The sequence below is a fragment of the Ovis canadensis genome, chromosome 17 (assembly GCF_042477335.2).
Source record: "Ovis canadensis isolate MfBH-ARS-UI-01 breed Bighorn chromosome 17, ARS-UI_OviCan_v2, whole genome shotgun sequence".
In the NCBI taxonomy this organism is placed as follows: domain Eukaryota; kingdom Metazoa; phylum Chordata; class Mammalia; order Artiodactyla; family Bovidae; genus Ovis; species Ovis canadensis.
Window position 1 is genome coordinate 62,661,662 of NC_091261.1, and position 16,369 is coordinate 62,678,030.

Consider the following 16,369-nt stretch of genomic DNA (forward strand, 5'->3'; position numbering starts at 1 on the left):
CATTTCCAGGTTAACCGCCATATTCCATGACAGCTATTTCACATTCAGTCATTACGCCTCTGTGTTTCAGCCAGCAGAGAGGAAAAAAGAGGAAGACATATCTTCAATTAGGGACATTTCCTGGACATTGTCCATGTGACCTGCTGGGTGGAGTGTGCCCACACTTAGCTGTAAGGGAGACTGGAAATGTAGTCTTGATTTTGAGTGTTCTTGTAACCATGCACAGCTAAAATGAAGGGTTCTGTAATTTAAGGAGAATACGTAGTGGTGGATGTTTTCCTGCTTGTCTTTGTGCAAAAGTGATCTTTTATTTTTTCTCCTTCCACTTGATACAGAATATTGCTATCATCTCAGAAGCTGCCAGCTCAGGTATTTCATTACAAGCGGATAGAAGAGCGAAAAATCAAAGGCGAAGAGTTCATATGACTCTGGAATTACCATGGAGTGCTGATAGAGCGATTCAGCAATTTGGTAAGTCCTGCACTGAATTTCACTTCATTGGGGAAAACGCTTTAATATTGGACATAGTAAAACTCGACGCATGTGTCAGTTTTGGAGATACTTTGGTATTGCATGTACCTTAAAGTATAGAGTACATCATAACTGTCTTTCTTAGTCATAAAAGCTGTAAAAGACCTGCAGTAGGGCTTTCTGGCTCCTTAGGAATATCCTTCTTGCAGACCTCTGGGGATATACATTACCTTTGTCAGCAGCTGCCACTTGATGTCCTTTTCAGCCACCAGTGGCTTGAGTGAGGGCACATTGCTCCTCCTTTCCCCTCCATCTTCATGTCCCATGACCTGGCAATTTAAAAAAATAGAAAAGAAAAATTAAAGAAGTTTTTTTCTGAGAATCCAGAGCAGCTGTGCATCAGCAACACTGTGGTCAACCAAACGGGTAGCACTTAACAATGCGATTATCACTTAACAGTTTTATGGGAGTTTTTGTTCTCTTGCAGTGAGGAGTGTTACTCTGAATACAAATGCTGTTCAAGTCATTGTTTGCAGTTTTTTCCTTTTTGGGGAGTTGGGGTGATCACATTCTTTACTTTTCAGGATACCAGCTCACTATTAAGTGCTAGGAACAGATCTCAGAACACTAGTATCAGCAGACACAGTCAGTGACTTTTTTTTTTTTTTAATGTCGTTACAGGACGAACTCATAGATCAAATCAAGTTACCGCTCCTGAATATGTCTTTCTGATTTCTGAATTGGCAGGAGAACAAAGATTTGCATCTATTGTTGCTAAAAGACTTGAGAGTTTGGTAAGTTTTTTAGTTACATAGGTGTGTGTAAAAGATGGTGTATGTTACTTGTCTTCTCTGCCTTGATTGGAAATTTTATGTTTGGATAGGGCGCACTTACACATGGAGACAGAAGAGCAACAGAATCTAGAGATCTGAGCCGGTTCAACTTCGATAATAAGGTACATTTCAGCTCTCAGTGTCCCTGAAAAATTGTGACAGTGTATGGTGTCTGTGAGGAACAGAAAGGTCAAGTGGTTACTGTTTAAAACTTTTTAAGTTGCCTCCTCTTATGATTTTGCTGTAAAATCATGGCTTCCTGTAACATGGAAAGCAGTTCGGTCTTCGGTGATCAAATGTGCAGTATAATGATCTCTTTCCCGTGGGAAAAGAGGATTATAATAAATACTTGTGGAAGAATCAAGTAGGAGTTCCCGGTAGTAAAGAAAGTTGTTTATTTATTGAATGCCTGCTGTGTGCAAAGGTGTGAATGAGGCACTAGGCCATGTAAAGTTTACATAAAGGTAATTGAGTCCTGCTATTTTTTACTGTTTGGTACAATAGTAGTTTTTATAGCATTCATTTAGTCTTGTAATTGAAGAGTATCCAAATGCTGAAACTGGTTAAATGTCTTTGTTTTTTTATTGCAGTATGGAAGAAATGCTTTAGAAATTGTCATGAAATCCATTGTAAACCTCGATTCTCCTATGGTATCACCACCTCCAGACTATCCTGGAGAATTCTTTAAAGGTAACTTTCAAAAATAATCATAAAGAAGGAAAATGAGTACTGACAAGTCTCACCTGTTAGAAGGTACTAAAACCCATTCTAAGAGGTGCTGTTGCTTTTAGTTTTCTTTGGACATAAAATGTATGAAATTTAGAAATTGATGGTTATCAGACACCTAAATTGACCTCTTATAATACAAGCAGTAGATTTACTAAATTTCATTCAGGTAAAGTGACTTTACTCTTGAGTTTATTGCATATTGTATAATTTTAGATTACTAGAGGAAAAATGGTTTTGTTAGATTAATTGAAGATGACTATGTCAATTAACTTTCTGCGTTTAATTTTAAGTACCTGGGTAAATCTGTGAAGGTTAGTGGGGAGTGTAAATATTGATAAAATTGGCCATATATTAACAGTTGTTAAAACTGGATAATGGGTACGTGTGGGTTCATATAATATTCTCTTTTTACATTTGTGTATATTTGGAAATTCTTGTATTAAACAAGTCCTAAATAGGGCTATAGAAATTGTTATATGTATAGATTTTACCCCATTAATATTAGTAGTCTGAGAGATTTCAGTAGTTCAGAAAACTATGAAAGTATTTGGAGAATAAATAGATGTAAGATACTTGAAACATTGTCATTATTAAGTTAGCATTTTTTACTAGGAAGTCCTTTCCAAGAACTGGTGTTTACTGTTGGTAGTAGTCCGTATTGACCCAGCTGGCAGGGCTGTTTATAATCATTGATGGCATTTAACAAAACAAAAACTTATAAAACCTTGGCCTTGTTCTTTTTCTCCCTTTCCCTTTGCTTCGTGTTTTCTTTTTGTTTGGTGATTGGAGGGATTGTCAAAACGACTCACCGATTTACTTCTAGTTCTGAAATAGTACATGTTATTTATTCACTGTCAGTAATGAAAACTAATCTGAAAGTGAATAATGAGGAGCCAATACTCTCATTAAGTACCTGCCCACTTCCACTCTCATCTGGTAAGGTTACAAATGTTGACAATTTGAACAGGAGCAGCCTAACAAACCCTTGTCCATGTTTGTCTAAACACAGAGCTTTTTAAAAATATACTACTTGCAAAGTAGTTTTCTCAGTATATCACAGACATATATCTCTTATAAGTCATTAGCTATAGCATGAACACATTTTTAACACTTGTGTAGTACTCTCCATCTAGCTTATGTAACAGTTCTTCAGTTATTCCTTTATTGATATTCAAGTAGTTTTAATTGTTTTTGTATCACAAAGTGCTGGAATTATAACGGCTATTCTTCTATTCAGAAGAATTCCTTCTGTTCAGGTAATTTCTTCATAGAATGGGTTCCTAAAATGAGAATTTTTTGCATTGGAGCTCTTTGGCTACAGAGTTGTCATGTCACTTGCAGAATCTAAACATTTTAAGCATGTAGCAGTCTAGCTAATTAAATAAACTTGTATATAAGGTATAATTATGTTTCCTGTTGACCCTTTTCTCTTTCTTAAACCCTTATTCAGTAAGTCTGCGTTGGAGCCTGGACACCAGTATATATATATTTTTTAACAAATCATCCTCTTAGTAACATAATTCAGAACATGTTGACCGTTATACTTGTTGCTTATCTTTTGCATCTCCTTGTCAATACTGATAGGTAATATTTGGAAAGGAAACATGATTATTTCCTTATTTACACAGTTATTTAATCACTATCCTACTGTGTATTCAAAGTTGATTCTGTGAGCAGAGCAGCTTTGAGAGAGCCTAGAATCTCCACTGCTGAAGACTGTTGTTGGAAAGATAAGACATCTTAGTGAAAACAGTATGTATAATGTGAAGTTTGCGACTACATGGACTGTAGGCTACCGGGCTTCTCTGTCCATGGGATTTTCCGGGCAAAGGTACTGGAGTGGGTTGCCATTTCCTTCTCCAGAGGATCTTCCTGACGCAGGGATCGAACCCAGGTCTACCTGCACTGCGGCAGACGCTTTACTCTCTGAGCCACTAGGGAAGAGTTATAGGATTTTGAAGTGCCTGAAGATCTTTAGGGTCTGTGCGTTCCTTTTAATTCAACTAATAGGAATTATGGAAGATACGTATGCTAAAACGTGATTTGGTTTAATAGGTGACAGCTCATTGAGTCATTTGAGCTGTAACATTTTTTATAAATTTGTTTTATTTTAGATGTTCGACAAGGACTGATAGGAGTTGGCCTAATAAATGTAGAAGATCGTTCAGGAATTCTTACTCTAGATAAAGGTAATAGTATGAGTTTCATATATGTACATAACTGTTGCTGATTATTACAGCCCATTTTGTTGTTTGTTTTTGTCAATTTGAAGGGGAAGTTTCAAGTCTGTTGGTCTGTCTTTCAGTACTTAGTGTTCACAAAGAATTCCTGCCACTGTGTTTATTCAGAAAATTAGACCTCTATTCTCTGCTTTCTATGTATCAGCAATTCTCAAACTAGGTTGCAGGTATGAGCAACTGTTGAGCTTTTTGAAAGTACTTAAGCCAGGCCAGGAGCTCAGGCAGTAGTAATTTTCCAGAGCTCTAGGCCTAGAGTTCTACTTGTGCAGCAAAAGTTGAGCTTCACTGACTTCTGGCACTTAATAACTTTACAAGTTATGACTTAATGTTGGAAAGCATTCTTATGTGCTAAATTGTATTCGTGTTTTCAGTAAGTGAAGTTGAAGATGCAAAAATCTAATTTGGCAAACATCTTTTGACCACATAGTATAGATGTATTAATAGCTAGAGGTAGAAGCAGTCAAAGTATAGGCCCGTTCTGGAAACAGTCCAAGAATTGTGAGGGAAGACTTTGGAGAAGAAAGTGAGACTTGAACTAGGCTGAGATGAATAAACTTGTTAAATTGCCATTTGAATGCCTTAAATCATTCATAAAATCTTGTCATTGCAGATTATAACAACATAGGAAAATTCTTAAACAGAATTTTGGGCATGGAAGTGCATCAACAGAATGCACTATTTCAGTATTTTGCTGACACACTTACTGCAGTCGTTCAAAATGCCAAAAAAAATGGAAGATACGATATGGGGATCTTAGGTAAGTTGGGAAATTTTTAAAATGTCGTGTGTATTCCTGATAATTTTTTTTATACTTATATGTTGCTTTTTCTTATTCAAGATCTTGGTTCTGGAGATGAAAAAGTGAGGAAAAGTGATGTTAAGAAGTTTCTGACTCCAGGATATTCAACATCTGGCCATGTAGAATTATACACAGTAAGTCTGTAAAATGTGCACATTCAAATATAGCGTGCTTTTCTGATAGACTTCCTAAGAAGTGAGTTTAATTTAAATTTCATTACTATTTTTTTTTTACAGATAAGTGTGGAGAGGGGAATGTCCTGGGAGGAAGCTACCAAAATTTGGGCTGAGCTGACAGGACCAGATGATGGCTTTTATTTGTCATTGCAAGTAAGACTTATTTCCTTTAAATGTTAATTGTTAAGATAATCTGTTTTCATTGCCAGCATTGTAATTATGTTTGCTTTGTACTGATTTTCCAACTGTATTTAGCTTTCTCTATTATGATAATTTATCATTGTAAGTGTGATATATTTTTAATAGTTTTTGAGGAGTATTATTAAATGCAAGTTTTAAATTATTACATATTTGAGGACTTCCCTGGCAGTCCAGTGGTTAAGACTTCATGTTTCCACTGCAGGGGGCATGGGTTCTATCCTTGGTCAAGAAACTGAGATTCTCCTTACCACTCAGCATGGCCCCCCCAAATTGCATATTCTTAGTAAATTGAACTGTTTACGCCATAATATAGTGAGTGACCTTCTTTAGTCATAATAATGCTTTATGTCTTCAAGATTCAGTTTTCAGTTACTAATGTAACTGCTGTCCTCAGTTTAGTATTTGCATGTGGACAGAGCTAAGGGGAGAGAGAGTGTGTATAGGTAATTTACAGTAGACATGCGCATGTACACAGATGAGTGCATAATTTATTTGTCCTGATTAAAACTGTGGAATTTTAGTCTCACCTTTTCTCTGATACTTCGGTCTTCTTTCTTCCACACCAATAATCCTTGTGCTTCAGGGCACACAGGATGATAAAATATTATGGGCACTCTAGCCCAGTATTCCTGAAAATACTTTTTAAAAATAACTTATTTGCATATACCTTCCCCCATTCTATTTAAAGAATAGTTATACTATTTCTACATGTCGGCATCTGACAATGATATAGTATACTTTTCTTTTTACCCTTAATTAATCTTAGTTCTATAGGTAATAACAGTTTTACCAGACATGAAATCTATTATTTCACATTTTCTTTTCTTGAATATCTTATTAAGATGCTACTATTTACTCTTCTGAGATAGAGTTGCTGTCAGAGTTTGATGGTGTTCTAATTTCCTTTCCCTTTTATATTTAATTGTTCTTTTGTGCCTGTATGTACGAAGGATTCTTTAAAGTTTGGTCATTTTATTAGAGTTTATCTTGTGTTAGTCATTCTTGGTCAGTATTCTTAGGTAGGTGGTATGTTCTTTTAATGTGTAGTTTCAGATCTTTATTTTAGAAAGTTTTTGAATTATTTTTATTTGTAAAATTTTTAGTATTTTCTTCCTTGAATTTCTCCATTACTAGGACTCCTCTTATCCACACTTTAGATCTTTACTTGCGTTTAATATTTATTTTCTTTTGAATTCTTTTTAATCTTTCTTTATTTTTTTTCTTTAACAGCTTTATTGAGATGTAATTCACATACTGTACAGTTCACTCACTTAAGTGTATAATTTAATGATTTCTGGCATATTACATAATTTTTTAAAGTTAGGGTAAAATATATAACAAACTTGCCATTTTAAAGTGTACGATTTAGTGGCATTGATTATATTCATAGTGCTGTCCAGCCATCACCATTACACAACTCCTCCAGCCTCTGATAACCTCTCATCTCTTGTCTGTCTATAAATTTGCATATCTTGGTACCTTGTATAAATGGACTCATGCAATATATGATATTTATGTATGGCTTCTTTCACTCAGCATATTGTTTTCAATGTTCATCCATGTTGTAACCTGTGTCAGTTCTTTATTCCTTTTTGTGAGTCTTCTCTAACACCACAGTTCAAAAGCATCGATTCTTCTGTGCTCAGCTTTCCTTATAGTCCAATTCTCACATCCATACACGACCACTGGAAAAACCATAGCCTTGACTAGACGGACCTTTGTTGGCAAAGTAATGTCTCTGCTTTTTAATATGCTATCTAGGTTGATAGTAACTTTCCTTCCAAGGAGTAAGCATCTTTTAATTTCATGGCTACAATCACCATCTGCAGTTATTTTGGAGCCCAGAAAAATAAAGTCAGCCACTGTTTCCCCATCTATTTGCCATGAAGTAATGGGACCGGATGCCATGATCTTAGTTTTCTGAATGTTGAGCTTAAAACCAACTTTTTCATTCTCCTCTTTCACTTTCATTAAGAGGCTCTTTAGTTCTTCTTCACTTTCTGCCATAAGGGTGGTGTCATCTGTATATCTGAGGTTATTGATATTTCTCCCGGCAATGTTGATTCCAGCTTGGGCTTCCTCCAGCCCAGCGTTTCTCATGATGTACTCTGCATATAAGCTAAATAAGTAGGGTTAGACTCTAAAGAAAGATGAGCACAGAAGAATTGATGCTTTTGAACTGTGGTGTTGGAGAAGAGTCTTTAGAGTCCCTTGGATTGCAAGGAGATCCAACCAGTCCAACCTAAAGGAGATCAGTCCTAGGTGTTCATTGGAAGGACTGATGTTGAAGCTGAAACTCCATTTGGCCACCTGATTCGAAGAGCTGACTCATTTGAAAAGACCCTGATGCTGGGAAAGATTGAGGGCAAGAGGAGAAGGACGACAGAGGATGAGATGGTTGGATGGCATCACCGACTCAATGGACATGGGTTTGGGTGGACTCCGGGAGTTGGTGATGGACAGGGAGGCCTGGTGTGCTGTGATTCATGGGGTCGCAGAGTCAAACATGACTGAGCGACTGAACTGAACTCCATCGTATGTATATAGCACTTTTTGCTTATTTGCAAACATTTATGGAATGACAAACTCTAAATGAAGACCTGGTTCAAGCAGTAACTGTGTAAAGGAAACCAATTATGATGATGCCACAGGCAGGGTAAAACCGTAAATAAGCTGTCTAGAGTACGAATCTTGAACTTTTTATGAGAGGGGTCAGATAGTCAGTACTGTAGATCTTGCCAGGGCGTGTATCATCTCTGCTGACTCTTCTTTGTGAATTTTTTTCCCTTCCTTTCTAAAATACTTTCTCCCTCCCTTCCTTAAACTGTTGTTAAGCATAAGATCAGGCCAGATTTTGTCCATAAGCCTGATTTATGGTCCCTAATTCAGTAGCAAAGCTCTCAAACTGGATCTGGTTCTGAGGGGTGGGGAGGGACGGTTGTGTGTGTAAATTTTATGATTCTCTGAGGTTATACAGAGTAATAGATAGGGATTTCTTGTACATGAGTTTTCCCAGTGGTAGCATTTTATACAACTATAGTACAATATCAATTAAGATATTGGTACAGTTCACCAGATTTTATTCAAATTTCTCTAAGGCCTTAGATAGGATTTTGATTGGTCCATATAGGATATTGGTTATTATCTTTCATTTGAAATTATTGCCAGAATTGAAGCACTGGTATATTTTGTTGAAAATGCTGATCCTTACCAGTTTCCCTGGAGTGAAAGGATGTGGTCACGTTGCCCTTTGTTACTGTCTGCATGGGCTCAGACAGCTGGATGTGAGGAGTGGGCCTCAAAGAGACATCTGAGATTTCCCTGGTGGTCAGTGGTTGAGATTCCACACTTCGAGTGCAGGGGCCATGGATTCCATCCCTAGTCAGGGTATCTAAGATTGTGCACACTGGGGCTCAGCCAGGAAGTTAAAGAAAAGCAGGCATTCTTCCAGGAAGGCATAGCCTATTTCTTTGAACCTCCTCAGCAGTAAGCACATATGATTTAGAATTTGTTTAATGTGTGTTGACATTAGGAAAGCCATGTCAGAATCATTGACGCAATTTTAAAAATAATGTTTATTTATTTATTTTGGGCTGTGCTGGGTCTTCATTGCTGCTTGTGGGCTTTCTCTGGTTGTAGCGAGCAGGGGATACTCTTCATTGAGGAGCAGAGGCTCTAGGCATTGAGGCAGTAGATTTGGTGGAAGGACCTAGTTGTTCCTCAGCATATGGGATCTTCCCAGACCAAGGATAGAATCCACGTCCCCTGCATTGGCAGGCAGATTCCTATCTACTGTACCACCAGAAAAGTCCACAAAATCACTTCCTCTGTAGTGTGATGCTTATTTTATAGCTATAATAATTATCACTGTCAAGGTAGATCACATTGTTACATGCTTTAACATCGCCTTAAAGTATAATTAGAGTATTTCATATCAGCTGATAAAAGATTTTTAAATGTACTTTTCGCTCAACTAATGTTTCATAGACTTCATAGTAATTATATAAACAGTGTTTCAGATCATGTGAACAAGTAAAAGACAAAGGATCTTTAATATCCACAAAAGGTAAAATACTGAGTCGTTTTATCCATTTAAGAATTATCTTAATATAAAAAGTTATAGCTTAGCAAACAATTTATTTTGTAGAAAAGGAAATGTTAGTTGCTCAACTGTGTCCGACTCTTTGTGACCCAGTGGACTATAACCCATAACCCACCAGGCTCCTCTGTCCATGAAATTCTCTAGGCAAGAACACCGGAGTGGGCTGACATTCCCTTTTCCAGAGGATCTTCCCTACCCAAGGATCGAACATGGGTTTCCTGCATTGTAGGTTGAGTCTTTATAGTCTGAGCCACCAGGGAAGCCCTGTAGAGGAGGGCTTTTTTGTAGAGGAGCTGGGAAAATAACTTTCAAACTTTTCCTTTTCCTTCAGTTTGGCTCCAGAGACTCTTGCTTTGAAATTGTTCACCGTTATTTGGAACAGATACTAATTTCCCAACCTTATATTTCCTTGAGTTAAATGGTGCTTTTTACAACTCCTTTGTCTTAGGATTTCTCTCATAAACTCCAACTTTTAAAAATTAAAAAAAAAAACAAAAAAAACAAAAAAACCCAGAAGCACCAAGTTCCATTGTTTGTCTAATGCATCCTTTTCTTCCACTTCTGCATCATATTGTGTATTATTTGTTCAACATTGGCTTTCTCCTTGTAGCATTACTGTCTACAGATCAATTTGTGCTATTTCATGTGGTATTTCACCCTCACAAACTGTAGGCTTAAAATTAGATGAATTCAGAGGACTGTGAATGATCAAAATTGTTTTCTTGAAGGTTATATTTCATTGTAACTTGAAGGAGACTAACATACCTTAGAATTATTTCCCATGAAAACCCTTCCTCCCACTACTTAGATTCCTCTGTCACATCTCTGAGCCTGTCTAGGCTCTGAGTCCAGTGTCATGGACTAGAAGAAGCAAAATTTTCTCCATTGGACATTGTGCTTTAAGTCTTATTTGACACAATTTTCTAAACAATATCTTGACCTTCAGCCTGCCTCAAAGTTAAGGCCTTCACCTTGTTTAACTCGATTACACAGCAGTGTTATCCTTTCTTCACAGTTCTGTATTTACCTACACATCTGGCATTACAGGCTTCCCTGGTGGCTCAGAGGGTAAAGCATCTGTCTGCAATGCAGGGGACCCGGGTTTGATCCCTGGGTTGGGAAGATCCCCTGGAGAAGGAAATGGCAGGCCACTCCAGTACTCTTAACCTGGAAAATCCCATGGACGACGGAGCCTGGTAGGGTACAGTCCATGGGATCGCAAGGAATAGGACACAACTGAGTGACTTCACTTTCACTTTCTTTCACTTTGGCATTATAATCTTTCAAAGGATAAGATTTGCTGATGTGATGGTACAAAAAGCAAGCCTGTCTTAAAATGTACAATGTTGACTATATATTTTCTCACTTTTTTTTTAATAGATAAGAAACAACAAGAAAACTGCCATCTTAGTTAAAGAAGTGAACCCTAAAAAGAAGCTTTTCTTAGTTTATAGACCAAATACCGGGAAACAGCTCAAATTAGAAATTTATGCTGATCTAAAAAAGAAATATAAGAAGGTATTTTTCCATTTGTACATGATGTTATATATGTATACTTTTTCATAATGTATTGAAAGTATGTTTATGTTTATAAGTGAATTTTTTGGTCAGTTTTCCTATTTGATTGCTGGAATATGGTTTTCAGGAAAAGTTTTTAACTTTTAAAAAAGTCTTGTTAAATTAATAGCCCAGTCTTAATGTTATCAACCATTAGGAAAATTATGATTATTTGAAGCAGCTTATGTTGTCGAAAAGGAAGCTTTAACAGTGCTGAATACAAAAATTAGAATTTTTTAAATGAAAGGAAGATGTATAAGACTAAAATACCTTCCCACCAACTCTTGCTTTTATTGTGAACTGCTGTGTTTACATTTTGCAGTGATTTCTAGAAAAATAGTGAATGCCTGTTATTTCTAACTTTACTTTTTAATTATTTTGTTGTTAGCATTACCTTATATTACTATTATTCCTAGCCATTTTCCACTTGAAAACAGTTTGTAATTGTTAGCTATTTCAAATATTCATTACATAGGGAAGCCCTCATGGGAGAGCTTTAGCATTCAGATGCAAGCAGTATCAAGGGCCAGGTTCTCTATGCAAAGATGATTTTAAATTGACTTCAGAGATCAAATTAGGCAACCAGTGTGTGTTTCAGTGGAATTTTCATCTTCTTTTCACAGGTAGTCTCAGACGATGCCGTGGTCCACTGGTTAGATCAGTATAATTCATCTGCAGATACTTGTACTCATGCTTATTGGTTAGTATTTTTGTTTTTCTCACCATTTATTCTGTTTGTCAAGGTTTAATTTAAATACCTCTTTACTCTCTGGCAGTCAGTCCCTGTAAGTACATGGGCAGTTATCAGTTGCTTGTTGTTTTTTCAGGCAGAGGTACACAGTGGAAGTCTTTGACCACACACTGTTTACGTCTCCCCTTTGCTATTCATGGATGTTTCCTTACTTTCAACTGACTATCATCTTCCTGCAGGGGCTTGGGATTGACACTTAGCTTTTTCTTTCTACTTCTCTCTTCGTTTCCTTCCTTTTTTTCTTACATTCCCCCAACCCCGCCCAAGTCTTATTGGTGTCTCGAGTCAGTTTTATTTTTAAGGCTAAGTAACATCTAGGAAACCACAAAGATGCCTCAAGTAGCTAACAGCAGTAGAAAACTTGACTACTGAGCCTTGGAACCGATCCTGCTGTGCTGCTAGGCTAGCCAGAGGTGTTGTCAAGTCATTATGTTCATTTCAGGGCATTGAAAATGGAATATCTTGGCCCACTTTATGAAAAGGGACTCAAGATTTAGATGAATTTTAGCCAGGTTTTTATTCAGACACATATAAGTAGATAGCTTTGCTATGATATAAGCAAGGTTTTGTTTTGTTTTGCTGAGGCCTTTTTCGTTTACCTGATCTAGAACCATATATTTGTCCTTTAATACTATAGAAATGACTGGCAGAATTATCTTATAAACTGGCATTAGTCCAGTAAACAAACATATTAAAATGACACATGCAAAGTGGCTATCAAAACCAATACATCAGCCCTTTTATAGGGAGCCAGACCCCAGAAATAACTGTAATTTTAAAATCAGTAGTGATACCTTAAGTTGGACAGGATAATCCAATATGTGAAAAGAATTGCAGGCTCTGAAACTGTCACTTAAGGTAAATGATAGGGCAGTTTCCATTTGAAATTCAGTAGGTGTGAGCCTGGTGTGTGTGCATGTACATATATATATATATATGTGTGTATATATATATATAAAATAATAATTATTATTTTCAATCTGTTCTAGGCGTGGCAACTGCAAAAAAGCAAGCTTGGGATTAGTTTGTGAAATAGGTCTTCGTTGCCGCACATACTATGTATTATGTGGCTCAGTACTGAGTGTCTGGACAAAAGTTGAGGGTGTTCTTGCATCTGTCAGTGGCACAAATGTGAAAATGCAGATAGTTCGCCTAAGAACAGAGGATGGACAACGAATTGTAGGTGAGTCTTTTTCTTCCCTTTGATTTGAGCTGTGAGAATAAAGAAAATTAGATCCTTGTTTTTCTTACTTTGCTTCATAACATCTTAGAATCTGTGTATTCCAGTGGTGGGGTAAAGTTTCCTTTCTGTGATGTTCTTAAAAGGATGAACGGAAGTTGAGCTTTTGGATGTCTGTAGTTGGTTGAGGCTGAGGTTCTGATGTTGTGCTTCTGCGCTGCAGCGCTCTTGCTCCCTCCTTCCCTCCCTGTTGACCTCTGTGCAGGCTCTCTGGTATGAAGACGAGGGATTCTCTGACATCTGTCTCTTTGTGTTCGGGCCATGTGAGACTGTGGAATTCGAAGCCACTGTGCACAGAGGCTGGACTGAAGTCATGCAGGAGCAAGGGAGACCAGGCTGGCCACTCCCACCAATCCCTCAGTGACAGGCTTCACTTCACAGCAGTCCACCCAGTTACTGTACTTGCCTTGTCACGTGCTCTTTGTTTCTTTTGCAATGACCTTTCTCTGTATCATGAGTTGCCTGCGGGCCAGAGTCAGTCCATGAGCATTTTTTTGATCCTCAAGTATTTTTGGTTGCCAGATTTCAGTTGAGTTAGTTGCCACCTTGTAAAAAATCAAAAAGAATGGATTTCTGTCTTCTGTTTTTTTTTTTTTTTTTTAAAGATTCTACTACAGAGAAGCCTGGAGTATTGAGCCCCTGTTCCCACATGAGAGAAGTTCAGGTTCCCTTATACAGGATGTATACACTGTCCAGTTTGCTGACTTCCACACTCCTCCACTTAGAAGTTAGTGTTTCAGTATGCATTTGAATTTGTACCACTATCTGGAGTCTCTCTGGTACACTAGTACATACCAAAGATGGTGGTGCTTGTGTGCGTTTCTAGACTGCAAAAATAGTGGCTAGGAAGATCCTGTATCTGGCTTTCTCCTGCCTCAGCAGGTAGGTGGTATTGCCCTAGACGCATGCATGTGCTCAGGCATTTGTGGGTAATACTGCTGAGGGGTCAGGCTGCTTCTGAAGGGGCCAGTTCAGTTATTTAGTATTCATTTAGTTTGTGTATGGAATCTTGTTCATTGACTTAATATTATAACATCATTTGGAATTTTCTGTGAAGCTGTAAAATACAGTATGAGTTCTCCTGGATGCAACCTTTATAAATTGTTTTCTCCTTGCAGGTTTGATCATTCCTGCAAATTGTGTGTCTCCTCTTATAAATCTCCTTTCAACTTCAGACCAGTCTCAACAGCTTGCAGTCCAGCAGAAACAGCTCTGGCAGCAGCGTCACCCCCAGAGCATTGCCAGCTTGAGCAGCACATAAGAACAGACAGGTTTCAACATGGATGTATCTGAAATGCTGTTGAAGCATATCATTTGCATAAAAATCAGGGACAGTTTCCAAAGAATTATAATTTTTTTTCAGTTGTGCTCTCTCTAGTTAATTTTCTTGGGAATAAGGACAAACCTGGAATAGATAGCAAAACTGAAAATCAGCAGTGCCGACAGTGGTACATCTGTCTTTCCTTGTGCTTTTCCCATGGTACTTACCGTATGCTTTTACTTTGGGTGAGCAGAGGGGTATGTGTGTGTATGTGTCAGTCTGTTTGTTTGTTTGTGAGTTTGTTAAAAGCTGCGAACCATAATTGGTTTAAAAATGCTTGGAACTTCCCAAACTGGCTTTACTTTTATGTTATACAGTGCTCAGGGTTAACGCAGTACATCCATGCCATTGCTGTGGGACTTATCCCCGGATGCATGTGTTTTGAGTCTATAAATAGAGAAAATATATATTGGTTTCTTTTTCCAACTTATTAAAACAATAAGTTTATTAAAGCATGAAATGAAAGGTTGCATATCATGCATTCAGGTTCTTTTCTAGTTTTTGTTCTGACAGTGCATGTCTTTGAAAGCATGCGTAAACAAGATTAACACAGAAGTCAAGTAACAGCGAAACATTTGTAGATGTACAGCATTGGTTATTGCATTTTTATAGTGTTTATACCTGGGTGTTGCTTCAAACCCTGCAAAATCTCGTCCTCCCATTCTTCCTGCCCCAGGTTTCTTGTCGAGGTAATGAGTACACACATTTTTTTGGTGATAAAACTCTTAAAAGTTAATTTTAATGTATTAATAGCATTCCTAATGTGTGCTGCAAAAAAGGCTACAAGCCTGTTTTTTCTTAAAGTTACATCTTTCTTAACTTAAAGATAGTTGTAGAAAGGAATACAGATTGGCTTCTGTCTTGCAAACAATCCTTTTTTTTAACTTCATTATCTTAATTTGCTTTGTCACTCTTAAAAATGAAAACTTTGTACTTGAGTTGTAAACTAGACAATGAGGAAACACTTGAGGCTTCTGCTGTATGTTTATTTCTTGTTGTTAATTGTTGTTACCCAGTAACTTGAATATTGTTTAACGTGTTGTAAGACATTGTAGAGTTTATCTCAAGCTGTTAAAAATGGTAATGTACAAATGTGAATAGACACTTATCTATAATATGGGTAAGTTTTGTTTCGCCTATAATAGATGTTTATAAAAACAAGTGAGGGGACAATTGGTCTTTTTGTTTCCTTTTTTTTCCCCTTTACTTTTTTTGCTTGCACAGGTTGCACTATTGAGAAACTGAGATTGTATAAACCTGGTCAAAAGCTGCAAGATACCACAATCTTGTAGATGTCAAATAAAAAGTTATTATACTAACCCGAAGTGGACTCTTGTTTAGGCCCTCACCACCTGCAGAAGTAGCCTGTGATGGAAACGCTGCAGAACTCGGCATGTTGCTCAACATTCCAGGTAGCCTTAGATTTTGGCTTCAAACCCACCCCACAAAATCAAAGTGGTGTTGAGGAAGGGGTGAAATAATAGTGCTTTCAGATGTTCTGCAAGTTGAACTGTTCTCCTTTGTTCCTTTCTAAACTTCTTGCAGGATCTGGTGAGATATATGTTCAGTGATGGGTAAGCTACAGCTGTCATCCTCTTGCGTTTCTACAAGCCTGAGTTTAGTTAGGTCACGTTCACCATAAGTTTTCTTTCTTTGGATGTATTTATTCTTGATGCCTAAAAGAACAAATTGAGAATAATTTCGGTTCTTTGGCATATTTTGCCCAGTGGATGCAACTTTTATCCTCAGTCTATCCTTATATCTCAGGCAGTGATCCATGTGAGTATCAACCAGTGTCCCTTGTTAGGGCCACTAGACCCAGCTGGCAGCCAGGAGCAGAGTTGTCCACCTGCACCAAAACTTCCCACTTAGTTCTGTTTTAAATCAGGAGCCTAGTCTGCTTCCATCAGCACCCCAAGGGAGATAGAGCTGTGGAGAGGAACCCTAAC

At 37.5% G+C, this 16,369-nt stretch overlaps 1 protein-coding gene across 4 annotated transcripts in view; it reads left to right on the plus strand.

Moving 5' to 3' along the window:
- The window catches only part of SBNO1 (strawberry notch homolog 1), a 52,016-nt gene extending 36,277 nt beyond the window's left edge, over window positions 1-15,739 (plus strand). For all 4 annotated transcript variants that reach the window (XM_069557693.1, XM_069557695.1, XM_069557694.1 and 1 more), the window contains exons 21-32: window positions 336-471; window positions 1,153-1,265; window positions 1,355-1,426; window positions 1,895-1,994; window positions 4,148-4,222; window positions 4,884-5,030; window positions 5,112-5,206; window positions 5,309-5,401; window positions 10,932-11,069; window positions 11,732-11,808; window positions 12,849-13,042; window positions 14,218-15,739. In XM_069557693.1, coding sequence (XP_069413794.1) covers window positions 336-471; window positions 1,153-1,265; window positions 1,355-1,426; window positions 1,895-1,994; window positions 4,148-4,222; window positions 4,884-5,030; window positions 5,112-5,206; window positions 5,309-5,401; window positions 10,932-11,069; window positions 11,732-11,808; window positions 12,849-13,042; window positions 14,218-14,360 — 1,383 coding nt within the window. In that variant the 3' untranslated portion in view covers window positions 14,361-15,739. The remainder of the gene's footprint in view (window positions 1-335; window positions 472-1,152; window positions 1,266-1,354; window positions 1,427-1,894; window positions 1,995-4,147; window positions 4,223-4,883; window positions 5,031-5,111; window positions 5,207-5,308; window positions 5,402-10,931; window positions 11,070-11,731; window positions 11,809-12,848; window positions 13,043-14,217) is intronic.
- The last annotated feature ends 630 nt before the right edge of the window (window positions 15,740-16,369 follow it).